Below are 19,455 nucleotides of genomic sequence, written 5' to 3' on the forward strand. Positions count from 1 at the left end.
GTCAGCCAATGTAGCTCGATGCTGACAGTCAAGCACATGTACAACGTGGAACGACACGGATTCCAAAGTCTCGGCCTCTCTCCAGACACTCATTCTAATTTCACCTGGATTTCCTTTACATGTCAAATTACATTCACATTCTCAAACAAGGCTCCAGCCATAGGAAGAAAAAATGAGTCCAACAGACTTCCATCAGACTTCCAAACTGAGCAACAAGTACCATATGTTTCTTTACTCTTCAGAGTATGTGTTCGTCACCTCCACTTGAATCTAACAAATAATGGAACTTTCCAAATCGAGACACATCCACTTAGTAAAAGAAAATAACAATGGCTGTAATTGCAACCACATTAATTGGACTGAGTTTCTGCTTAAATTACTTTTGCACTTCTGATGGAAAAATAGTGTCCTTAAGAATAATGAGCTGCTGAAGTCATGACCAAAATATTAAAAACCTCAAAATTAAACTCAGGAAGAAAATAAATTTTACTTGGCATAATTCGGGTTTGCAGTCTTACTGTCAGGTAAAGAACACAAACCCGTATGAATCACTGGTGAACACCAAGCCTAAGACACAACTAACATCTCTTGGCGGTGTGTAAAACAACCGAATCCAAACCGTCTGTCTCTTGGGGCCAGAGAAACAGACTAATCCTCTGCTTTTCTTCAGACACTGGCAAGCATGTACCGTGATAGCTGAGGCTCAACTTGATCCTTCCCTTCCTGACTCAGAATGAAAATAAATACTCTGTCCTAGACCTCAGATGTGATTTCCCTTTGTGGGTTTTCACGAAGAGGGAGGGCCAAACAAGAAAATGATCGTGACCCTGGCTGGTGTGGCTCAGTGGACTGAGCACCAGCCTGCAAACCAAAAAGGTCCCAGGTTTGAGTCCCCGTCAGGGCACATGCCTGGGTTGTGGGCCAGGTCCCCCCACTTCGGGGCATGACAGAGGCAACCATACATGGATGTTTCTCAACCTCTCTTTCTCCTTCCTTTCTCATCTCTCTAAATAAATAAATAAATAAATAAATAAATAAATAAATAAAATGTAAGGTAAGAAAATGATCGAGGATGGTTGGGCTTGGTATAATTGTCAATCACACAACTTTGTTTTAGGAAAGAAGTAGAAAAGAAGACTCAAGACAACGGCTGAGAAGTTCGGACTATGCTTTATCAGTTCCGGTTATGTTTTACCAGTGCTGAGTCAGAGCTGAGGTTCTTTGGCATTTTCCGCGCAAATCCTCTCCCTCAGTGCCCTGGAAGCCTAGCAACTGTACTAAAAACTCTGAGGGGTATCAGGGAATAGCATCATGTTCCAGAACATATTGTCTGCCACCACCTAACTGACCCGGCCTCCACACTTTCTGTCTTTTCTCTCTTCCAGCTCTTTCATGGGAATAAACGACAAATCTCTCCAAGTGTCCTGGCATACAAGTTTCACACAAGCCATTTTCCTCAAGATGTGAGGACCTGTCAGTCACCAACATACACAATAAATTGCACAGCCAATAAAAGAAGGAGGAGAGTGAAGTAAGGGAACAAGAACACGTGGACAAGTCAGAAGCAAATTCGGGGGCAGCTCCTGTGAAATTACTGGGCATTCTGTTGTAGAACCTGATCCCTTCTACAAGGCATCAGTGACAAAGTAACTTAATTTACGTATAATTTAACTAGCTCAGAGTAAGTCACTTAAACCTCAAAGCAGAAACAAACTTTTAGAGGTAAACCACCACAAACTCAGTACCACGACACTGGGGCAAACAGCAAAAATTTCTCTGCCTCAGAAATGCTGAATGACACTGACGCACCTCCATGACTTACTCAGGTCCCTCTCTGCCTGCAGGTGGAGCCGAGGACACTTCGTGTTTAGGAACAGGGCACTCGCTAGACTCGAGGGGTGGTGAGTGGAGCTTTGCCTGTATAACCAGTACATGTCTGGGAATTAAAAGCATCTGTTGCCACACATAAAAATTTACCTGTGGGTTCCACAGACAGTAAAGGGCATGTGCAGTCAACACCTGCAGACTTACTTGTTTTCCTGGGACCTTGGTCTCCTGGATGAGAAGCATCTGTGGTCCAGGCTGGAATGTGTTGGTAAGGATGTGTAAGAGATGTCACAGTGCTCTCGTGATAAACTGTATTTGCAGAAAGAACATCAGGCACTTGAACTTCACCATCAGTGGCCATAGGTTCACTCCCATTTGATTTAAAATAGGCTTTTGGTAATGTTCCTGAAAGACAAAATAGTCATATATATTTTTTAAAACTTCCTAGAAGTATTCATTTTTAAAAAAACATATTAAGAAAACTCCAGAGCTACTTTCCCAAGCCTCATTCCATCCAGGCAAACACAAAGGAAGATGAGGGATAGCACAACTAATCAGTAGAGCTTCTCTTCGACACAAATCACACAACCCTGTGAATAAACTACTGCCTTCTCAGCGAGGTTTTCGGTACCTAAAGAACGTAGGGCTATTCCACCTCCCCAGACTCACCACAGTTTAAAAAAATGGGGTGAGTGTCACAGTGTTTCCCTCCTGCCTCTGTTTCTCAGTTTCACCCACCATTTTATGCGACTCAGCACCCAGGACACAGACTCTCCACATCTGTCTGCCACCAAAGGACACAATCGTGCCTCCTTTCTTCACACTTTGCAATAAATATCAGTGAACTATGCATAACACAAAAATAAAGATAATAGGTCTCATATATTTACCAGTAATTACATCATAGAAAAAAATATATTTAAAAAAGTGAAACTCTAATCTCAACAAAAAAGAAGGCACTAAATTTTCTTCATTGTAACCAGAAGGTATAAAATATAGTTACAAGAAATAAGAACTAGGCCCTGGCTGGTGTAGCTCAGTGGATTGAGCACATGCCTGGGTTGCAAGGCCAGTTCCCAGCAGGGGACACATGAGGGGCAACCGTACATTGATATTTCTCTCCCTCTCTCCTTCCTTTCCCCTCTAAAGATAAATAAAATCTTTAAAAAAAATAATCACTAAATTACGATGATCAACCAAATACCTTCCCATGGTAGTCATTCACTGGCACAATGAAGACTCAAACCTGACTGTTGGGAACCACCTGGCTTTGACTTTAGGCAGAAGCTTTTGAAAATTTTGAAAAAGATAATGTATTTTTAACTCAGCCAAAACAGACAACAGACTGTTTCCGGCGTACAGCACTGTACGCCACTAAAATAAATGAATGTGATATTGATCCGCTATAGAAATACCCAAGGGAAATTTTTTTCTAAAAACATTTACAGTGAATGCACTAACTGGTTCTCACTTTTCCAAACGGTCCATGGACTATTAAAAATAAAAGAAATATAAATAAAATGTTTAATATCAGCCTATGGAAAAAATTTCTCTGCATATGCTTGACACTTGGAAAACATTAACTACAAATCAAAATAGAAAAGCAGCTGTTTTCTGGCTAATGAAGGTCAACAGTTTCATCTGCCCAACGATTCTAAATAAAACACTGGAGCATGAAAGCTAAGTCGGGACCATGCGGTACAGGTGGGTCACTCTCCAAACCGTGTGATGTGAGTCAATAGCAAACGCCACAGGTGAAATGAGAGACCTCATTCAATTACTTTTTTAAATGAGGTAGTATTTATTCTGGATCAAAATAAATATGAGATAGACTAGCTTACTATATAACATGCACTTTATTCAAACAAAAATGTTCATGAATAAATTAGATATAATGTTATTTTCATCCATTTGTTAGTTTCTCTCTACTTGTTTTGTCAGAAAAGGGATTTTTTTTCACATAACATGTTGTTTCCATCAATGTGGCCGTAATGAATATACAAGGCCCATAAAGTTGATATATTTATCACTCCCCACGAATCGGCACCAGACTCTGTCAACAAACAGACTTTTACCAAATGCCAATTCCTCATAGTTATGACCCTGAGTAATTCACTTAAAAGGAGATCCTTATTGTATAAAATATCCACAATTGTTCTTAACATTTTGTTTGTAGAGATTAGCCTTATTAATAATCTTTCCCTCATCTTTTTTACCTAACCACAGTGGTGAGTGGTAATAATATGTGGTTACTCTTGCAAGTCCTTCAAAACACCAACTTTCTTAGTTAACACTGACTTAGATAACTTTCTGAACATAAATAAATAAAGGCAGTTTTCTTACTCTTCAAATCTATGAATAAAGCAGCTTGGCAGAAGAGAAAGATAATATATGATATATGATAGTTGTTATAGCTAATGTTCCTAAAAAATGTTTTTGAGAGAGAGGAGGAAGAGACATACGGATAAAGAACAAGCTGGTGTGTAAAAGCCTGAACTCACTAGACAATTTTTCATCTCTGGAAAGTGATCATCTCTCAACTCACACTTAGTTGTCTATTATGCATTTTTTAAAGAGCACAAAAACGAGAACTCAGTAAGACTACATACTCTCAAGCTATACCATGATGAGCTATAAAAGTGCTGAGTTATTAGCCCAAAGTCCAGTGTTCATTCTTCGAAATTCCTATTTTTATTGTGCTGTAGCTAAAAGTACAGGTTCTACAGCCTGACCCCTGGGCTTAAATCCCATTGCTAGCACTTAGTGTCCCGAAACTTTGTGCAAACTCTCAACTGCCATAAAATAAGAAAAATAAAAATACCTCCCTTCATGGGGCTGGTTGTTAAAGTCAAATTGGTCAATGTATAAACATGTGAAATAGTTCCTGGCACACAGTAAGTTCTCAATAACTATCAGTCTTTACTATACAACAATAGTAATGAAAGTAAAATTGTCTCCCTTAGGGCTATAAAAGTACTTTTAAATAAATACCGATTTCATTTTACCAACAGAGCAAAATGGCCAAGAAAGTTTTCAAAACTGAATCACTTAACCCACTCTGGAAGTGAGACGGTGGCGCTCTCTCCTGCTAAATTACAAGTGGAACACCACATGATACCAAGATTGTATGGCCCAGAGGGTTTCAGCTCTACTTCATGGTGTTGGAGAAGCTGTCTACAATTCCAGTAACGATAGCCACGCTGCGCCAGTCACTACAGTGAGCGGACAGAGCACTGGGATTGCAACACGATGCTGCCCAGAGGTGTCCACATCCTGGGAGTGTGTTTCCTCACACACCTTGCCTGGCAAAAGGGGTGTTGCAGATGGAATTGAAGGACTTTGAGATAGAAAACTTACCTTGGATTATTTATTCAAGCTCAGGGTGCTTATAAGCAGAAGAGGGAAGTGAGAGGGTGTGCACCAGAGCCATTTAGTGTGAGAAAGATTCAATGGGCCATTGCTCATTTTGAAATTAGGAAGGGGCCACAAGCCAAGGCATACAGGAAGCCTCTAGAACTAGAAAAAGTAGGGAGCAGAGGGTCTCCTAGGGCCCCCCCAAGAGGAACACAATACAACCGACATGTTAATTTGGGCCCCGGGAAACCTATTTTGGACTTCTGACTTCCAGAATTCTAAGGTAATATATTTGTGTTGTTCAAAGCTACCAAGTTTGTGATAATTTGTTACAGCGGCAATAGGAAACGAACACTTTGCTAAGTATCCTCACAATAAGCTTCTACTGAATTAGTTTTCCAAGAATACTGTGAAGCAGGTGCCGTAACTCTTCTTCACAGAACTTCAGAGAGAAGGAAACAAACTTATAAGAGTCCTTTAGCTTACCCAAGAATTGAGTTCAGACACAATACACACACACACACACACACACACACACTCTTCTCATTTTGGATAAGGTACACAGGTTAAAAAAGTCAAACAGCAGCCTTGACTGGTGTGGCTCACTTGGTTGGGCACTGTCTCGCAAAGTGAAAGGTTGCCGGTTTGATTCTCAGTCAGGGCACATGCCTGGGTTGTGGGCCAGTCTCTGGTGGAGGTGCATGCAGGAGGCAAGTGATTAATGTTTCTTTCCCTCTCTTTCTCCCTCCCTTCCCCTCTCTCTAAAAAATAAACAAATAAAATATTTTTTAAAAATCCACCACCACATGCGTGTAAACAAATTTATCTTCTGTGGGTTTGAAATCAATTCTTATGTCTATATCTCTAGCCATGTGGTAACACATTTACTTCACATTTCCTGTGTGCCAGGAACTTTGTATTTACTCCCTGCTGAGAACACAACATCCAGTGAGAAGTACTTGTCACCAGATGTTTACAGATTGAAGGAGACAGCCATGTGGTCTAAGAATACAAACCATGCTACAAGTGCTTTGAGAGTGATCTGCAGAGGACATATGGTGACCAAAAAATAGAGAAGTAGCTGTTATTCCATTTGGAAAAGTCAGGAAAGTTTCCTTAGAGAAGGATCCTTGATGTGAATCTTAAACATGATTAGAGATTTTCTAAGTTTGAGCAAAGCATTTGTTGGAAAGAGAGAGGTGAGGTATGGTAATAAGGGAAGCAAGAACTTTCTAGACAGAGAGAGGTGGAAACAATATGCAAAAATTGAACAGCAAGTGATTAGGCACCGCTAGCACACCGGGGACTGGCAGCAGAACATCAGAGAGGTCGGGAGCCAGGCTGGAGAGGGCAGTTCTTGTTAAAGGGTAGAAACTGATCTTGTGATGGCAAACTTCCAAAGGATCCCAAGTAGGGTGGGATGCTAGAAGGATCATCTCAAGCCTGGAGAATCATCAGAAGGCTACTGCAACCATCAGAAGGCTATCAGCGAGGATCAGGAGAACAATTGGGAGAAAACTTCCCGAGACAAAATTGTGAGAACTTGAGGAAAGGGTCAGCGGTCCCTTCAAGGTTTCAGGTTTGAATTACTGGGTAAATGAAGGCACGCCCCAAATAAGATAGAGGTGGTAGTCATTAGTACTCTTCACCAAATATGTTCAATGCTCTCCCATTCCACTAGGACACAAGCTTAGGTCACATTCTCTGGCCTGTCTCATCCCCTGACATCTTTGATGTTGGTCAAAGGGTACAAACTTCCAGTTACAAGATGAGCAAGTTTGGGGATCTAAGGTGCAGTAAGGTAATTATAAATAATAATAATAATAATAACAATACACTTTTTAAAAAGGAATACCTTCCAATGCTCTTTCTCTCTCTCTGTAGCACAACAACCACAAACATTCATCATCAGTTCACTCCCTGGATGAGCTCGGTGACAAGGCACATCCTCCCCGCCCTCCACCATCTCACAAAGGGCAGGTGGCATGAGTGCAAAACTGACCTTTGTTGTACTCACGTCACTAGGGTTTGGGGATTATTACAGTGTAGCATAGACTATCCTGACTGATACAATAGATAATGGAGAATGAAAAATAGAATTTGTAGAAGCTTAGTGTTTTTATTGTTATGGGTACATTGAGTATTAAATGCCTGGCAAACTTCCCAGGAAAAAAGTCTAAATTGGGCACAACCCAAACATTTTCTCCAGGAGGCCTTACTGGACTCCCCCACAAACTTGTGTCTTCTTTGTGTTCCCACAGACGCAGTGCTTATATCACACAAGAGAAACTGTCTATTTTCTTGCCTGCCTCTTTGAAGGTAGAAGGTTTATCACACATGGCTGCATCTCAAGCACCCAGCAGAATGCTGGGCCCCAGGGTAGGTTTCAATAATACTTGTTGAGTGTGAATGATGAAGAAAGTCAGGGGGGTGGATGACATTGCCAAGAGAGACAGAAGTAAAAAAGATGAACAGTGAAAGGACAGCAAACTCACAGTTATTAACAACCACACCTAAAACAAAGGCAAACTAAGAGGACAGCTAGATCAGGAGTGAACCATAGAAATGAAGATCACATGAAGGGTTAGCAACAGGGGAGTGGGAGGAGAAGGGGAGAGAAGGTACAGAAAATAAGTAGCATAGACAATAGATAGAAAATAGATAGGGGAGAGGGTAAGAATAATAGGGGAAATATAGGATCTAAAGAACTTGAGACACTAAAGAACTTGATAAACTAAAGGGGGGAGTGGTGGGGGAGGGGTGTGCAGGGTGGAGGGGAATGAAGGGGGGAAATAGAACAACTGTAATGGCATAATCAATAAAATAAAAAAATATTTAAAAAAAATGTAAAGTGAGAAGAGAGCTTTAGACAGACACCTTAATATTTAATGGATGAGTAGCAATATGAGCTCAGGGAGATGGAGAAAGAGCAAAAAGATAAGAGGAAAATCAGAAGTGATCATCTGCATGCAAAGCAGAAGAGCATTTCAAGAAAAAAAAGTCCCCCAAAATAGTAAAGACTGAGCAAGACCATATGTGCATGTCACACCTGAATGGAAGAAAGTATTGCTGGCACCAGCCAGCAGTGAGCATGCTCATTCTGAACTGATGTGAACAAACACGAAAGAAAGAATAATTGTCTTCATTTCAAATTCCTGTGCAACACACATCGGTTTCAGATGCTGCACGTTGGATAAAAAAACATTGGTGGCTTTGGTAAGGCCAAATTTACCAGCATGAAAAGAAGAAAAAAAGGGGGGAGATCAGATTGCAGTGAGGTGTCCGAATGAAAGTGTGGAAATCACCTGGGGATCGGGTGAGAATGCCAATTCAGCACGTACAGGGTGGGACCCACGACTGCTGATTCTGCATTTCACACGGACCCCCAAGGGGTGCTGGCATGGCTGGCCCATGGACCACACTTTGAATACAAGGCCTTTAACTACCATCAGAAAAAGCTTTAGATATTAGGTATAACCTCAGGCCTGGGTAGATAAAGAAAAAATGCCCTTGAGTTTGAGAAGCCTGTGATGTTAAGCCTGCACCAGAAGGGCTAGTGTTATTGAAGGAATTGGGAGATTTAAATAAGAAATGTGGGGTCCAGCCATGAAGCATCATAAAATTTGTGTGTAAGGGAATCAAGACGTGAGAGGTTTTCCATTTTAAAACAATACTCAAAACATAGCATTATAAGTTAAGATGTTAAAATTCCTATAATTCCAAATTCTTATAAAAGCCACAAGCTGCTAAGATAATAGCTAAGATAACTGTATTTTAGTTTAATGACCTCCAGCCCATCTAGCATTTTTGGAGAAGAAAGTCACTTTTGAAGAGCACAATTTCTCCTGAGTTAAAAAAATATGGACTATTTACCATGTTTCCTATGCACTTCACCACTAGAATTTTTCTCTCTTCTTTATTGCATGACAAAAATGAAAAATTAACAGGCCACACATATACTTTTCATAAGAAAACTAGGACAGTCACCTTAGGTAATTCTTCATAAGTTTATGGCTAAAACACAAAAAATTTATTTTCAATGTGGATGAGTGGAAGAGCCTTTGAAACCAAGTCGTCAGCAGCCTGGGGAGAAGAAGTTAGGTGCATTCTAATGAGATTTTTTGGACCATTCACTGTGGTGAAATTAAATCGAGGTGAACAATAGTTTGCAAAAGTCCATGCAGACCATCCCCCAAACACCACATTTGCAGGGCTCTTGTAATAACCCCCCACTTTCCTTCCTGCCACACACTGTACTCATGTCCACCTGCCTCTACACAACTGCCAAAGGTGCCTTTTCTTTTAACTTTAATTTTTCAATCAATTTCCTTTTCGTATTATTTTGTGTTGGTTCCAGGTGTACAGTGTAGTGGTTAGACAATCATATACTTCCTATTCTGCCTGATATTTCCAGTATCCATTTGACACCACACATAGTTCTTGCACTATTATTGATCATATTTCTTATGCTGTACTTTACCTCCTGGGACTGTTTTGTAACTACCAATTTGTACTTCTCAATCCCTTCATCTCTTTGGGGAGGGAGGTCCGGGGGTGGAAACAAAGGCCCCCCGATGAAAGCCCCAACCACATCAATCCTGTCACTCTCTTACTCCACCCCTTTCAGGATGGAGTTAACCTTTAAAGGGCACTCCCTCAGGGAAGGCTTCCTCACTTCAAATTGGGTTCAGACACTTGTCATAAACTCTCCTGGTAACTCTCTCTTCCCGCCTAGGAGTTAACCCCTGTTGTAATTAACTGACTGTGTCACTCGTGTTTAATGCCTTCCTCCCTCACGGCACTATGGAGTGTGTGAGGGTCGGCACTATTCCAGCCGTGCCCGATGCCCAGAGCACACTGCCTCCCACTTAACAGGCACTCGACAAGTGTTTGTTAAAGGAATGAGTAGTACCAGTTATATCTGCTATTGTATACGTTGTACACATGCTTCTCAGCATATCAAAGTAATTTCACTTTAAATGTTGCTAATATAACATCACAGCATATGATATGATATGATATAATAATATAAATATAAATATAATTTAGGGTGAGCATCAGTTCAGTGTCTGATAAAGTGCTCCGAGGCAAAGCCGACTCCTCCAGTCATGTGAGGTCCATACAACCACTGCCAGTCTAGTTCTTAGAAGTGAATTAGGCTCTGAAAGTCACTCCCAGGTCTCAGCATAAAAGTCATGTGAAACTTGTCATCACATGGCAACTCCAATAGTCGGTCAACTTCACTCTGTTCTAGCTACTTCATCAGCAATTAGAACGTACTGTGGTGAAGGCTTGGTTTCTGGGGTTACAGGATTGTGGATTATGGGGTTACTAGGACAATGGGTCATAGTAAAAAGGTTGTAATTCTTATGGAGAGACTGAAAATAAGATGAACACATTTTAGTCCATTTTAAGTAAAACAGAACTGTTTATTAAAATAGTTATTTAACAATAATATTTATAAGCAAAAACTAATTCTTCACCTCCATAACAAATTTTGTCATTTATAAGAATACTGACAAATATTACTTCATTTGACTTCCAGAACATTTCTGTGAAACAAATAAGAACTCTGATCCCCATTTCACGGAGAGGTAAGGTGTGTTACCCAGGAACCACACTGCCACTGACCAGAAGGGTGAGCCGCTGAACCCGGCCTCCTGGTGTCAAGCTGCAAGTTCTTTCTCTGATGCCATGTGGCCTCAGTATCGGCTGTAACTTAAGAAATAAAACTCTAGGCATACTATTGTAGCTTTCTCACTCTTTAATTTTCCTTTCAATTTCTTCCAAAAACTTGAGTTCTTATTTTGGAATCCAAGCCTTTGAAACGAGACAGACAGCTCACACTATCTGCTGATCTTAGAAATAGAAAACTAAACCCCTGTAGCTCCAACTTAGCTTACAGGGTTGAGCTGAGAAATAATTTGCTCTCTTCTACAGCCTATTGCTGAAATAACTACTCATAAAGTCCAACTCTTTTATCTCCAGAAATCTTTTTACCATCTTGACTTCATGCATGACAGAATCGCAAATGGGCAAAATTAAAGACACGTAGTACATCTGTGTTTGTTAGCACAGAGCTTTCATTACCTTTTCCTAATCAATAATCCTCTACTATCTCTTTGACTTTTGAAGCCAGAACGCCTTTTATACACAATTAACATTCCAGCTTCCCTTAGCAACCAACCATTAGGAACCCAGAAATAGCTGCAAAAGTTTGAAAGAGCAGGGAGTTATAAACTCAAACCAAACACAACATTTTAAAAAGTAAGCAGAATTTAATGGGTTTTTTAAAACAAAGATATAAAGTGATTCTATTGCTCATTATAACAACAAACCTATCAGTTATAAAATAGGAACTGTTTATTTGGGCAGATATTACTTCAATATATCTATATCAAACCAACTGCTCTAGAAGTACAAAAAGAGTACTTTTGAAGAAGATGTCTGGAAAACTTCCACTTTCTAAAGAGTACCTCCATATAAGCCAAAATAGCACTTAAAAATGGTTTCAGATTCTAACTTCTTCCAGTCAAGACGGCAAGTAGGAAACATGGTACCAGTGTACTCCCATGACCACATCAAATTTACAACTAACCTGAAACTAATGTGATATTGTACATCAACTGTAAATGGAAAATTTTAAAAACTTTAATGGCTACAGATCTATCATCCCATACATAGGTGGAAAAAATTCTACCACCAGGTATACACCCAAGACAAATGAAAACATGTCCACACAACAACTTGTACATGAATGTTCACGCAACATGATTCAGAATAGCTAAAAGATAGAAATAACTCAAATGTCTATCAACTGACAAATAGGCAAACAAAATGTAGTATGTCTACACAATGAAATATTATTTGGCCATGAAATGGAATGAAACACTAACCCATCCTATGCCACAGATGAGCCTCAAAAATGTTATGCCAAGTGAAAGAAGCCAGTCACATAAACCATGCATGGTCCTATGAAACGTCCAGAATAGGGAAATTTACAGAGACAGAAAGTGGATTAGTGGCTGCTTAGTGCAGGGCAGAAGGGAAGGATGGGGGGACGATAGCTAACAAGCATAGAGTCCCTGTGATAACAAAAATACTCCCCAATGGACTTTGGTGATGCATTCATCTGTGAACACACTGAAAGTTATTGAATGGTATATGAATTAGACTGTAATAAAGCTGTACAAAATATTAAAAACTTAATAAATAAATAATAAGCCTCTTACAGTGCTGCTTCAATAACATCCCTCAGGGGCCTCTAAGCACTGAGATACCTTAAAGTATGTTTTAAACTTACATTCAATCCTAAGAATGAAAGAAAACAGTCTTCAATGTGTGTGAGCCTCAGAGCACAGGAGAACATGAGCGAAGTTTTTTTAAATGACGGGGGTATGACTGAAGGAGTTTCTACCAGACAGACCTCCCCAGAGGTAATGACTATAAACTCTGGATGACACACAAAAAAGGAGCTACCACAGGGCACCAGAGAAGAAGCAAAAGAGAGGCGCTGAGTCTCGGAAGAAGAGAGCGGCGGAGGTGAGTTTCAGGGCTTTTTCCTGCCCTTTTCTAAGAGCAGGCCACAGATGGCACCAAGTAGGCAGGGCAGCTACTGCCCCAGCGGAAAACCTGCAGTCCTCCTGGGCGGAGGCATTTCTTCCATCCCCCTCCCTGCCCTTAGCCCTCTGACCTCTGATGGCCGCTCCTCCTTTGCCTTCAGTGAAACCCGGCATTTCCGTTCCTTTCCTTCCTCTCTGACCTTTCTTCCTGTACCTCTGACTCCTCCCCATTTCTTTGTCTCCCCCTTAAATACTAGCCTTTTTGACTGCCCCCAAAGTCCCTTATATACACCTTTACCATCAACATGTGGTGTCTCGTGCAACAATCATTTCCTCTTCTCAATTGTGGGCTCCTGAGAAAAAGGACTAATTGAAATATCCTTGAGTTTTCAGGGATCTTCAAAGTTTCTGCTACCTGGTAATCACTCCTTAAATATTTTAATTCATTAATATGCATCAGTTAATATTAATAATAATATCTAGGAGAGTGATTATAGTGTTTAAAACTGCAGATTTGCTTAAGATAGTCAACAGGTAACTTATTGCGTTGATATTTCAGGTTAAATAAGTACTAAGTAGAAATCACTCTTATAAAGCATGTTACTTTGTAATATTGACTTCATTTTTCCTGACTAATGACAATGCTTACCAACAAAGGAAAGCAGGATCACCAGCAGGACAATGAGGGCACAGGTACAGGGAATCAGGACCAGCAACAGGAAACGGAGAATGTTGGCCGTTGTTAGCTGTGGAGAGCAGCCATCACCCATGCGATCTTCATCAGCTCCCAGGACCTAAAGGAAAGAGAAATATGAAACATGGTTTTAATATCACAAAGCAACCCAATACATGGCATGAAATTGCAGAGTACAGCCATCCATTCAAAGCAGCAGCACCCCTAAGAGATTCTACCATGTGTACTTTAGGACGTGAAATCAGGTTTAGCCACCGAATCACACTAATAAATGAACAAATAACAGTACAACTGCACTCAAGGCAGAGAAAATCATCTATTCCTAAAATGTTTTTCGGAAGTGCATGAACTTGTAATGATATTCCATCTTGATTTTTTTAAACACATTTGCCGATTTGGTATTAGTCCAAAGGGCCATAAATAACTATGGCAAGAGCGCACCTTGGCCCAGAGCTGTAAGCAAAGACTGCCACGCACCGTGATAATATATTGGTGAGTAGGTGTAGACAAGACACTATCCAGGCTTCATTGCTGTTCGCCTTATTAGTCCTAACCCAAATCTGCATGAATCTGGATAAAATAAGTTTTCAGCCATTAATAATTCAGCAAGTTTTAATATTACTGACCATGAACTTAGTGGCAAGTTGAACAATAAAAAAGAGCCTGCCTTGCTGGCCAGTTAAACGCTGTGCCCCTGCAGCCCATCCATTTGGGGGAGGCTGATGAGGTGCAACAGTGATGGTTCAGATAAAGTTCTCGTCTTCAAACACTTCCCATTTTGCTTAGTTCAATCTCTTGCCAGAAACAATGTCTGGAAATTCACTTATTGCAAGTGGCTAGCTTTGTGCAGACTTTTTCAACAGGAGTCTGAGATGCAACCGAAAGTGACTTGCATCACCCACGACCAGCAAACTCTTCGGGTCGCCCTAGCGAGGTGTTTCTCGTGGCTCACTCTCTTGGATTTCTGAATCCCCTCACATGTTCCCCTCGGGCAGTCTCAGGGCTTGACCTACAACCTCTGTGTAACGTCTCCTGAATCTCCTTTCAGGTCATATCATTAAATTCCAGTGCCTAGTGTTTGACAGCCCCCCTCCCTCTCCTGTAACACTGCCATCAGCTTTGAACCATGCTTGAGTGTCTTCTGGATATTATATTTTATTTTTCTTACCCATCCTCTAACTAATACCCTGCGTCAGCCACTGTCCTGCCTCTCTCCTTCTTTCTCACCCAAAATGCTCTCAGAGTCCATATATATTGTCCGAATTTCCTCACTTACTGTTTGCTCACACAGCCACTACAGTGTGGCACCCGCATCTGTCATTGTGCCAACACAGCTTTTGCTACAGTTCCCAACGACCTCCATGTGGCTATATCCAAGTGACATTTTTTTAGACATCATTGTAATGATATCTCAGTATCATCTGAGAGACAAAATTTGCAGCTAGCCACTCCTACCTCCTTCAAGCACTTTCTCCCTCTCACCCCTCTTTCTCCTACTTTTCCAGTCATTCCTTCTCTTTCTGGAAGCTCTTGTTTCACATTCACTCTCTCCCCTAATGTCACCCACACAGACGCATCCATTGTCAGTCCTACACATGCAGCTTACACTTTAAATAGTGAGCACAGACCTTTCCTCTGAGCTCTAGACCTTTGTATCCAACGGGCCATTTCACATCTCCTCAGTGGATTCTGCAAAAACACCTCATACCTAACATGTCTGAAACCAAATAAATAATCTTCATTCCCATATCTGGTATTCTTCCAGGGTTTCATGTCTCCAGAAAAGGTAACTGAGCTCTTACTGTGTGTCAGACATCGTTCGGGCATCTCGGATACATTACTGTGCAAAGCAAAAATCTCCAGATACATAGTCCCTGCATTGTGGTAAAAATGGCCACCATGCCTCCCCAGGAGTCCTGATGCCTCCTCTTGTCTTGTTTACCTATATCCATTATCGGGCTCCCTCATTTGTTCTCCATGCTATAGCCGGCATGAGAAAGAGACTGTGTATCACTGGGTGATGAGAAAAGTCGACAGGAGAAATGATCCCCAAACTGAACTAATTCAGGAGATTCAGAGCCTGGAAGCAGATCTCATCATGAGAACCATGGGTCTAGTGGGTGGGCAGAGGTTAGGAGAGGCTTTGGGTGCCCACAGGGATGTTCGGGGCTTCAAATCCCTTTTCTTAAGATTTCAAACGTCAACGAGGCTACAGTTGGTATTTTAGGTACATTAGTCTCTAACCTGTTCTACCTTTTTGTAGCGTTTGACTTTATCAACATGGAGTACATTCTTAGGGAAACTTTCTATAGCTTCAATGGCAGAAACTGCTTAAGAACAAGGAGATCCCTGTCCATCCATCCTTCAGATGGAAGATTGTTTCCTGGGGTCAAGGCCAAGACCTAACAAAGAGCCAATGAACCAGAAGTATTTGAATGGGGATACCAAGTGCCTCTGTAGGCAGGTTCCCCCAGAGAATTCTTGAAGATGGAACAGCCGCTGACGATCAGGTTACAAGCAACAGAAGTTCAGCCACAAAGGTGCTCAGTTCTTCATCAGAGACAACAGCCCTACCTCCTCTCATGACGCCCTCATTCGGAGTAGGGGCACGTGTCTGGGTGCTGTACACACTTGCTCCTCACTCTTATTGTAGGGTAAAGTAAGAAATACTTTTTAGTCAGTTGGACCTTCCCACACATAATAAATTTTACATTTTAAACATATAGAATAGGCTCAGCAAACTACAGCCTATGGGCCAAACCCACCCACTGTCTGTTTTTAAATATAAAGTTTTGCTGGTGGAGAGCCATGCTTATTATTTGTTTGTATATTATTACAGCTGCTTCCCTGCTATAACATGGAGCAGTGGCAACAAAGCCATGTGGCCCAAAAGGACTAAAATATTTATAATCTGCCCCTTACAGGAAAGTTTGCTCACCTGTGACACAGAGCATCAGTGTATATCTACACAGATGGATATTTTAAAATATATAAATGTAATAGGATAACCAAACTAAAATATAAATTCTTTAAGAAAATCAGACTTTTGTCTCTTCACTAGGGCCCATACTGAAAATATATAAATTTATAGGTGGCAATTGGCAGACAAAACTGCCTAAGTTTTGCTGTAAAACATGGTTACTTCACAAAGGTTTAAACATAAAAATAATCTTCAAAATAGAAAAAAAATTATTAAGACTATATGTGTTTATTAGTAGGAAAAAGGGAAACATAAGTTTCAGGGATATTCAAACTATAATACTCCTGCACCATGAATGTGAACTCTAATAACTAACAAACGCTCATAAGATTATAAAGTTAGAAAGTGCAAATTTATTCCTGCTTCTGTAAAAACATAATCATAGCATAAATAATACTAACACAGCTGTATCTCTCTATATGTATGTAAATAAAACCATTTTTTCCTGAGGGTATGCCCAGCATCTAGAATAGCACCTGCACACAGTAATGACTAATACCTGCTGAATAAATGAATAAATGGAGGCAGATGAACAAAAATTGCTCTGTACATAATATGCAAATCACTGCTTCTTTTTTTCAGTGACATGACTTACAAAGACTATTCATGAATCATCCAAAAACACTTGAAGGAGAAAATGTATTTGGTAAAAAAAATAATATAAAAATCTTTCTCTTTCAGGGAAAATATGCTAAAATTAATAAAATTAGTTTTCACCAGGAGTTTAATTCCATACTCACATTTCCCATTATGAGCTTTGAAGTCAATAGAAAATCTGGTGTTTCAAAAAAGTACATTGTGGATTTTATTACAGACAAAGTTTTTAAAATACCACCTATGTTAACAGGAAGTTAAGCAGCCTTGTAACTCCACTATCCTCTAAATCAGAGACTCCCAGACATTGTCAGTTCACAGCACCATCAGTATCCAGGGAATTATCTCGGTGGTTCTAGGTCACTAGAAATGCCTAACAGTTCCATTTATTAAGTAGTTTAGTCTAGCAATTTTACAGATATTTGTATCCTAGAAACTTAGTAGCCGTTTGAAAAAAATACTATACACAAATTAAAATTTTCAAACATTTTCAAGTCATTCTTAACCCCAATTACTTACTAATGGGGTATGTGCTCCAGCTGGGCACCGCACCGCCTCAAACCTCGGAATCAGACTGGAAACCACCACCTGCTGCATGAGGAGTTTTGCTTGTACAACTTTTTACACAGTGACGACCAAGAACCAGCTTTACGAAGGCAGGACAACATCCAAAGGAATACAGCACAACTTAATGCTGAACCCCTGAACTGTGTCAAGCTAGTATTTTATCTGGTAGCCAACAAATGCTGAGTGTTACTGGATCTCCTTCAAAAAATGAAAATAACCAACAAAGACTTTAGGAGTCACTGTGGTGTTTTAGAGTAACTCCAGCACACAGGAAGGGAATCGCGGTTCTAGACGATTTATTTCTCCTGCGTTCATCTGCATTAAGTCCAAATCTTTAAAGAGTGAAGCCCTATCTCACCTGGTGCAGGTAGCCCTCCTTGGTTACCCAGATAGAAGCAGACTCTCTCTGCTTCATCTGAATTCTGGTTTCTGGCAGAGGCTAACTGACTCACACCATCTACTCTTTCCTTTCATTTTAGAAGCAGCACCCTAACTTTTGTGGGGGCCAAAACTTAAGCCGTGTACAATAGAAACAGCATTTCCCATCTTCTTTCATGACTATGTGAGGCTGTGTCCTGCATGCATGACCACAGGATGAAACTGGAAGTCTTTTTTTTTTAATTTTATTTAGTTATTTTTCAAGTATAGTTTTTTGTCTATTTTTCCCATCCCAGCCTCCCCCGCCCCTTGCTCCCCACCTCCCTCCCATTTCCACCCCCCTTAGTTCTCGTCCCTGTGTCCTTCTTATTTGTTCCTCCAAATCCCTCCCCCTTTTTCCCCTTAACTTCCCTTCCTTCTCCCCTCTGGTCACTATCCCCTTGTTTTCTATTTCAGTGTCTTTGGTTTTTGTTTTTTGTTTTTCCTGCTTGCTTGTTTGTTTTGTTGTTTAGCTTCCTGTTAAAGGTGAGATCATATGGTATTTGTCTTTCAGCACCTGGCCTATTTCACTCAGCATAATGCTTTCCAGTTCCATCCATGTTGTTGCAAAAGGTAGTAGTAGCTCCTTCTTTCTCTCTGCAGCATAGAATTCCATTGTGTATATGTACCACAATTTTTGGATCCATTCATTTACTGATGGGCACCTAGGTTGCTTCCAACTCTTGGCTATTGTAAATTGTGCTGCTATGAACATTGTGGTGCATAGGTTCTTTGATATTGATGTTTTAGGATTCTTAGGATATAATCCCAGCAGTGGAATTGCTGGGTCAAAAGGCAGGTCGATAAAACTGGAAGTCTTAAAGGTGACTTCCAGGAAGTGTTCTCCCAGACAGGGGTATGACCTTTCTCTTTCTTGCTGGCCGGAATATGGATGTAATAGCTGGAGCTAACGCAATCATCTTAGGGCCAGAGGTGAAAGCTGTATGCAGAGGATGACTCAGAAGCAAGAAAGAGGCAACCTGATCTCTGAAGGATCTGTGAAGCTGCCTTGTCAACCCTGAACTGCTTATTTTCAGACTACATTTACACAAGAAAGGAGTACATTTCTTCTTATTAAATCATTGTCAATATGAAAATATATTATCATTTGCAGTTGAAGCAATTTTAACTCAACTGTAGTTTTTATGACTTTCTACTTCGGATCACGGTGATGTTTATGCACACTAAAATTACTAAACTATAACTTGAAGAGGTAAAAATCCATTTTTAATTCATTCAACAAAAAACTACACCATATGCCCAGAACATTATTTTTATCCCTTAGGCAACTAACCAGCTTCTCGTATAGAGTACGATCAGAATAAATATGTATTATCTCAAGTAAATAAATTACTTACAATGAAAAGCTTCATTAGAAAAATTCAGAGCTTTGATATACTTACTTTTGATGTGAGGGAGGAAAAAACACTAAAAGTTTTCTTTAAACACAATACAGGTAG

The 19,455-nt window shown here is 40.3% G+C and overlaps 1 protein-coding gene across 5 annotated transcripts in view; it reads right to left on the minus strand.

Annotated features, from left to right (window-relative positions):
• CORIN (corin, serine peptidase) overlaps window positions 1-19,455 on the minus strand; it is a 185,525-nt gene that overhangs the window by 144,680 nt on the left and 21,390 nt on the right. For all 5 annotated transcript variants that reach the window (XM_053654913.1, XM_037164757.2, XM_053654911.1 and 2 more), the window contains exons 2-3: window positions 13,393-13,537; window positions 2,032-2,232 (exon numbers count right to left, since the gene is read on the minus strand). In XM_053654913.1, the coding sequence (XP_053510888.1) occupies window positions 2,032-2,232; window positions 13,393-13,513 (322 nt within the window). In that variant the 5' untranslated portion in view covers window positions 13,514-13,537. The remainder of the gene's footprint in view (window positions 1-2,031; window positions 2,233-13,392; window positions 13,538-19,455) is intronic.

Source organism: Artibeus jamaicensis, unplaced genomic scaffold (assembly GCF_021234435.1).
Source record: "Artibeus jamaicensis isolate MK-2021 breed Jamaican fruit bat unplaced genomic scaffold, CSHL_Jam_final contig_889, whole genome shotgun sequence".
NCBI classification, from domain to species: Eukaryota; Metazoa; Chordata; class Mammalia; order Chiroptera; family Phyllostomidae; genus Artibeus; species Artibeus jamaicensis.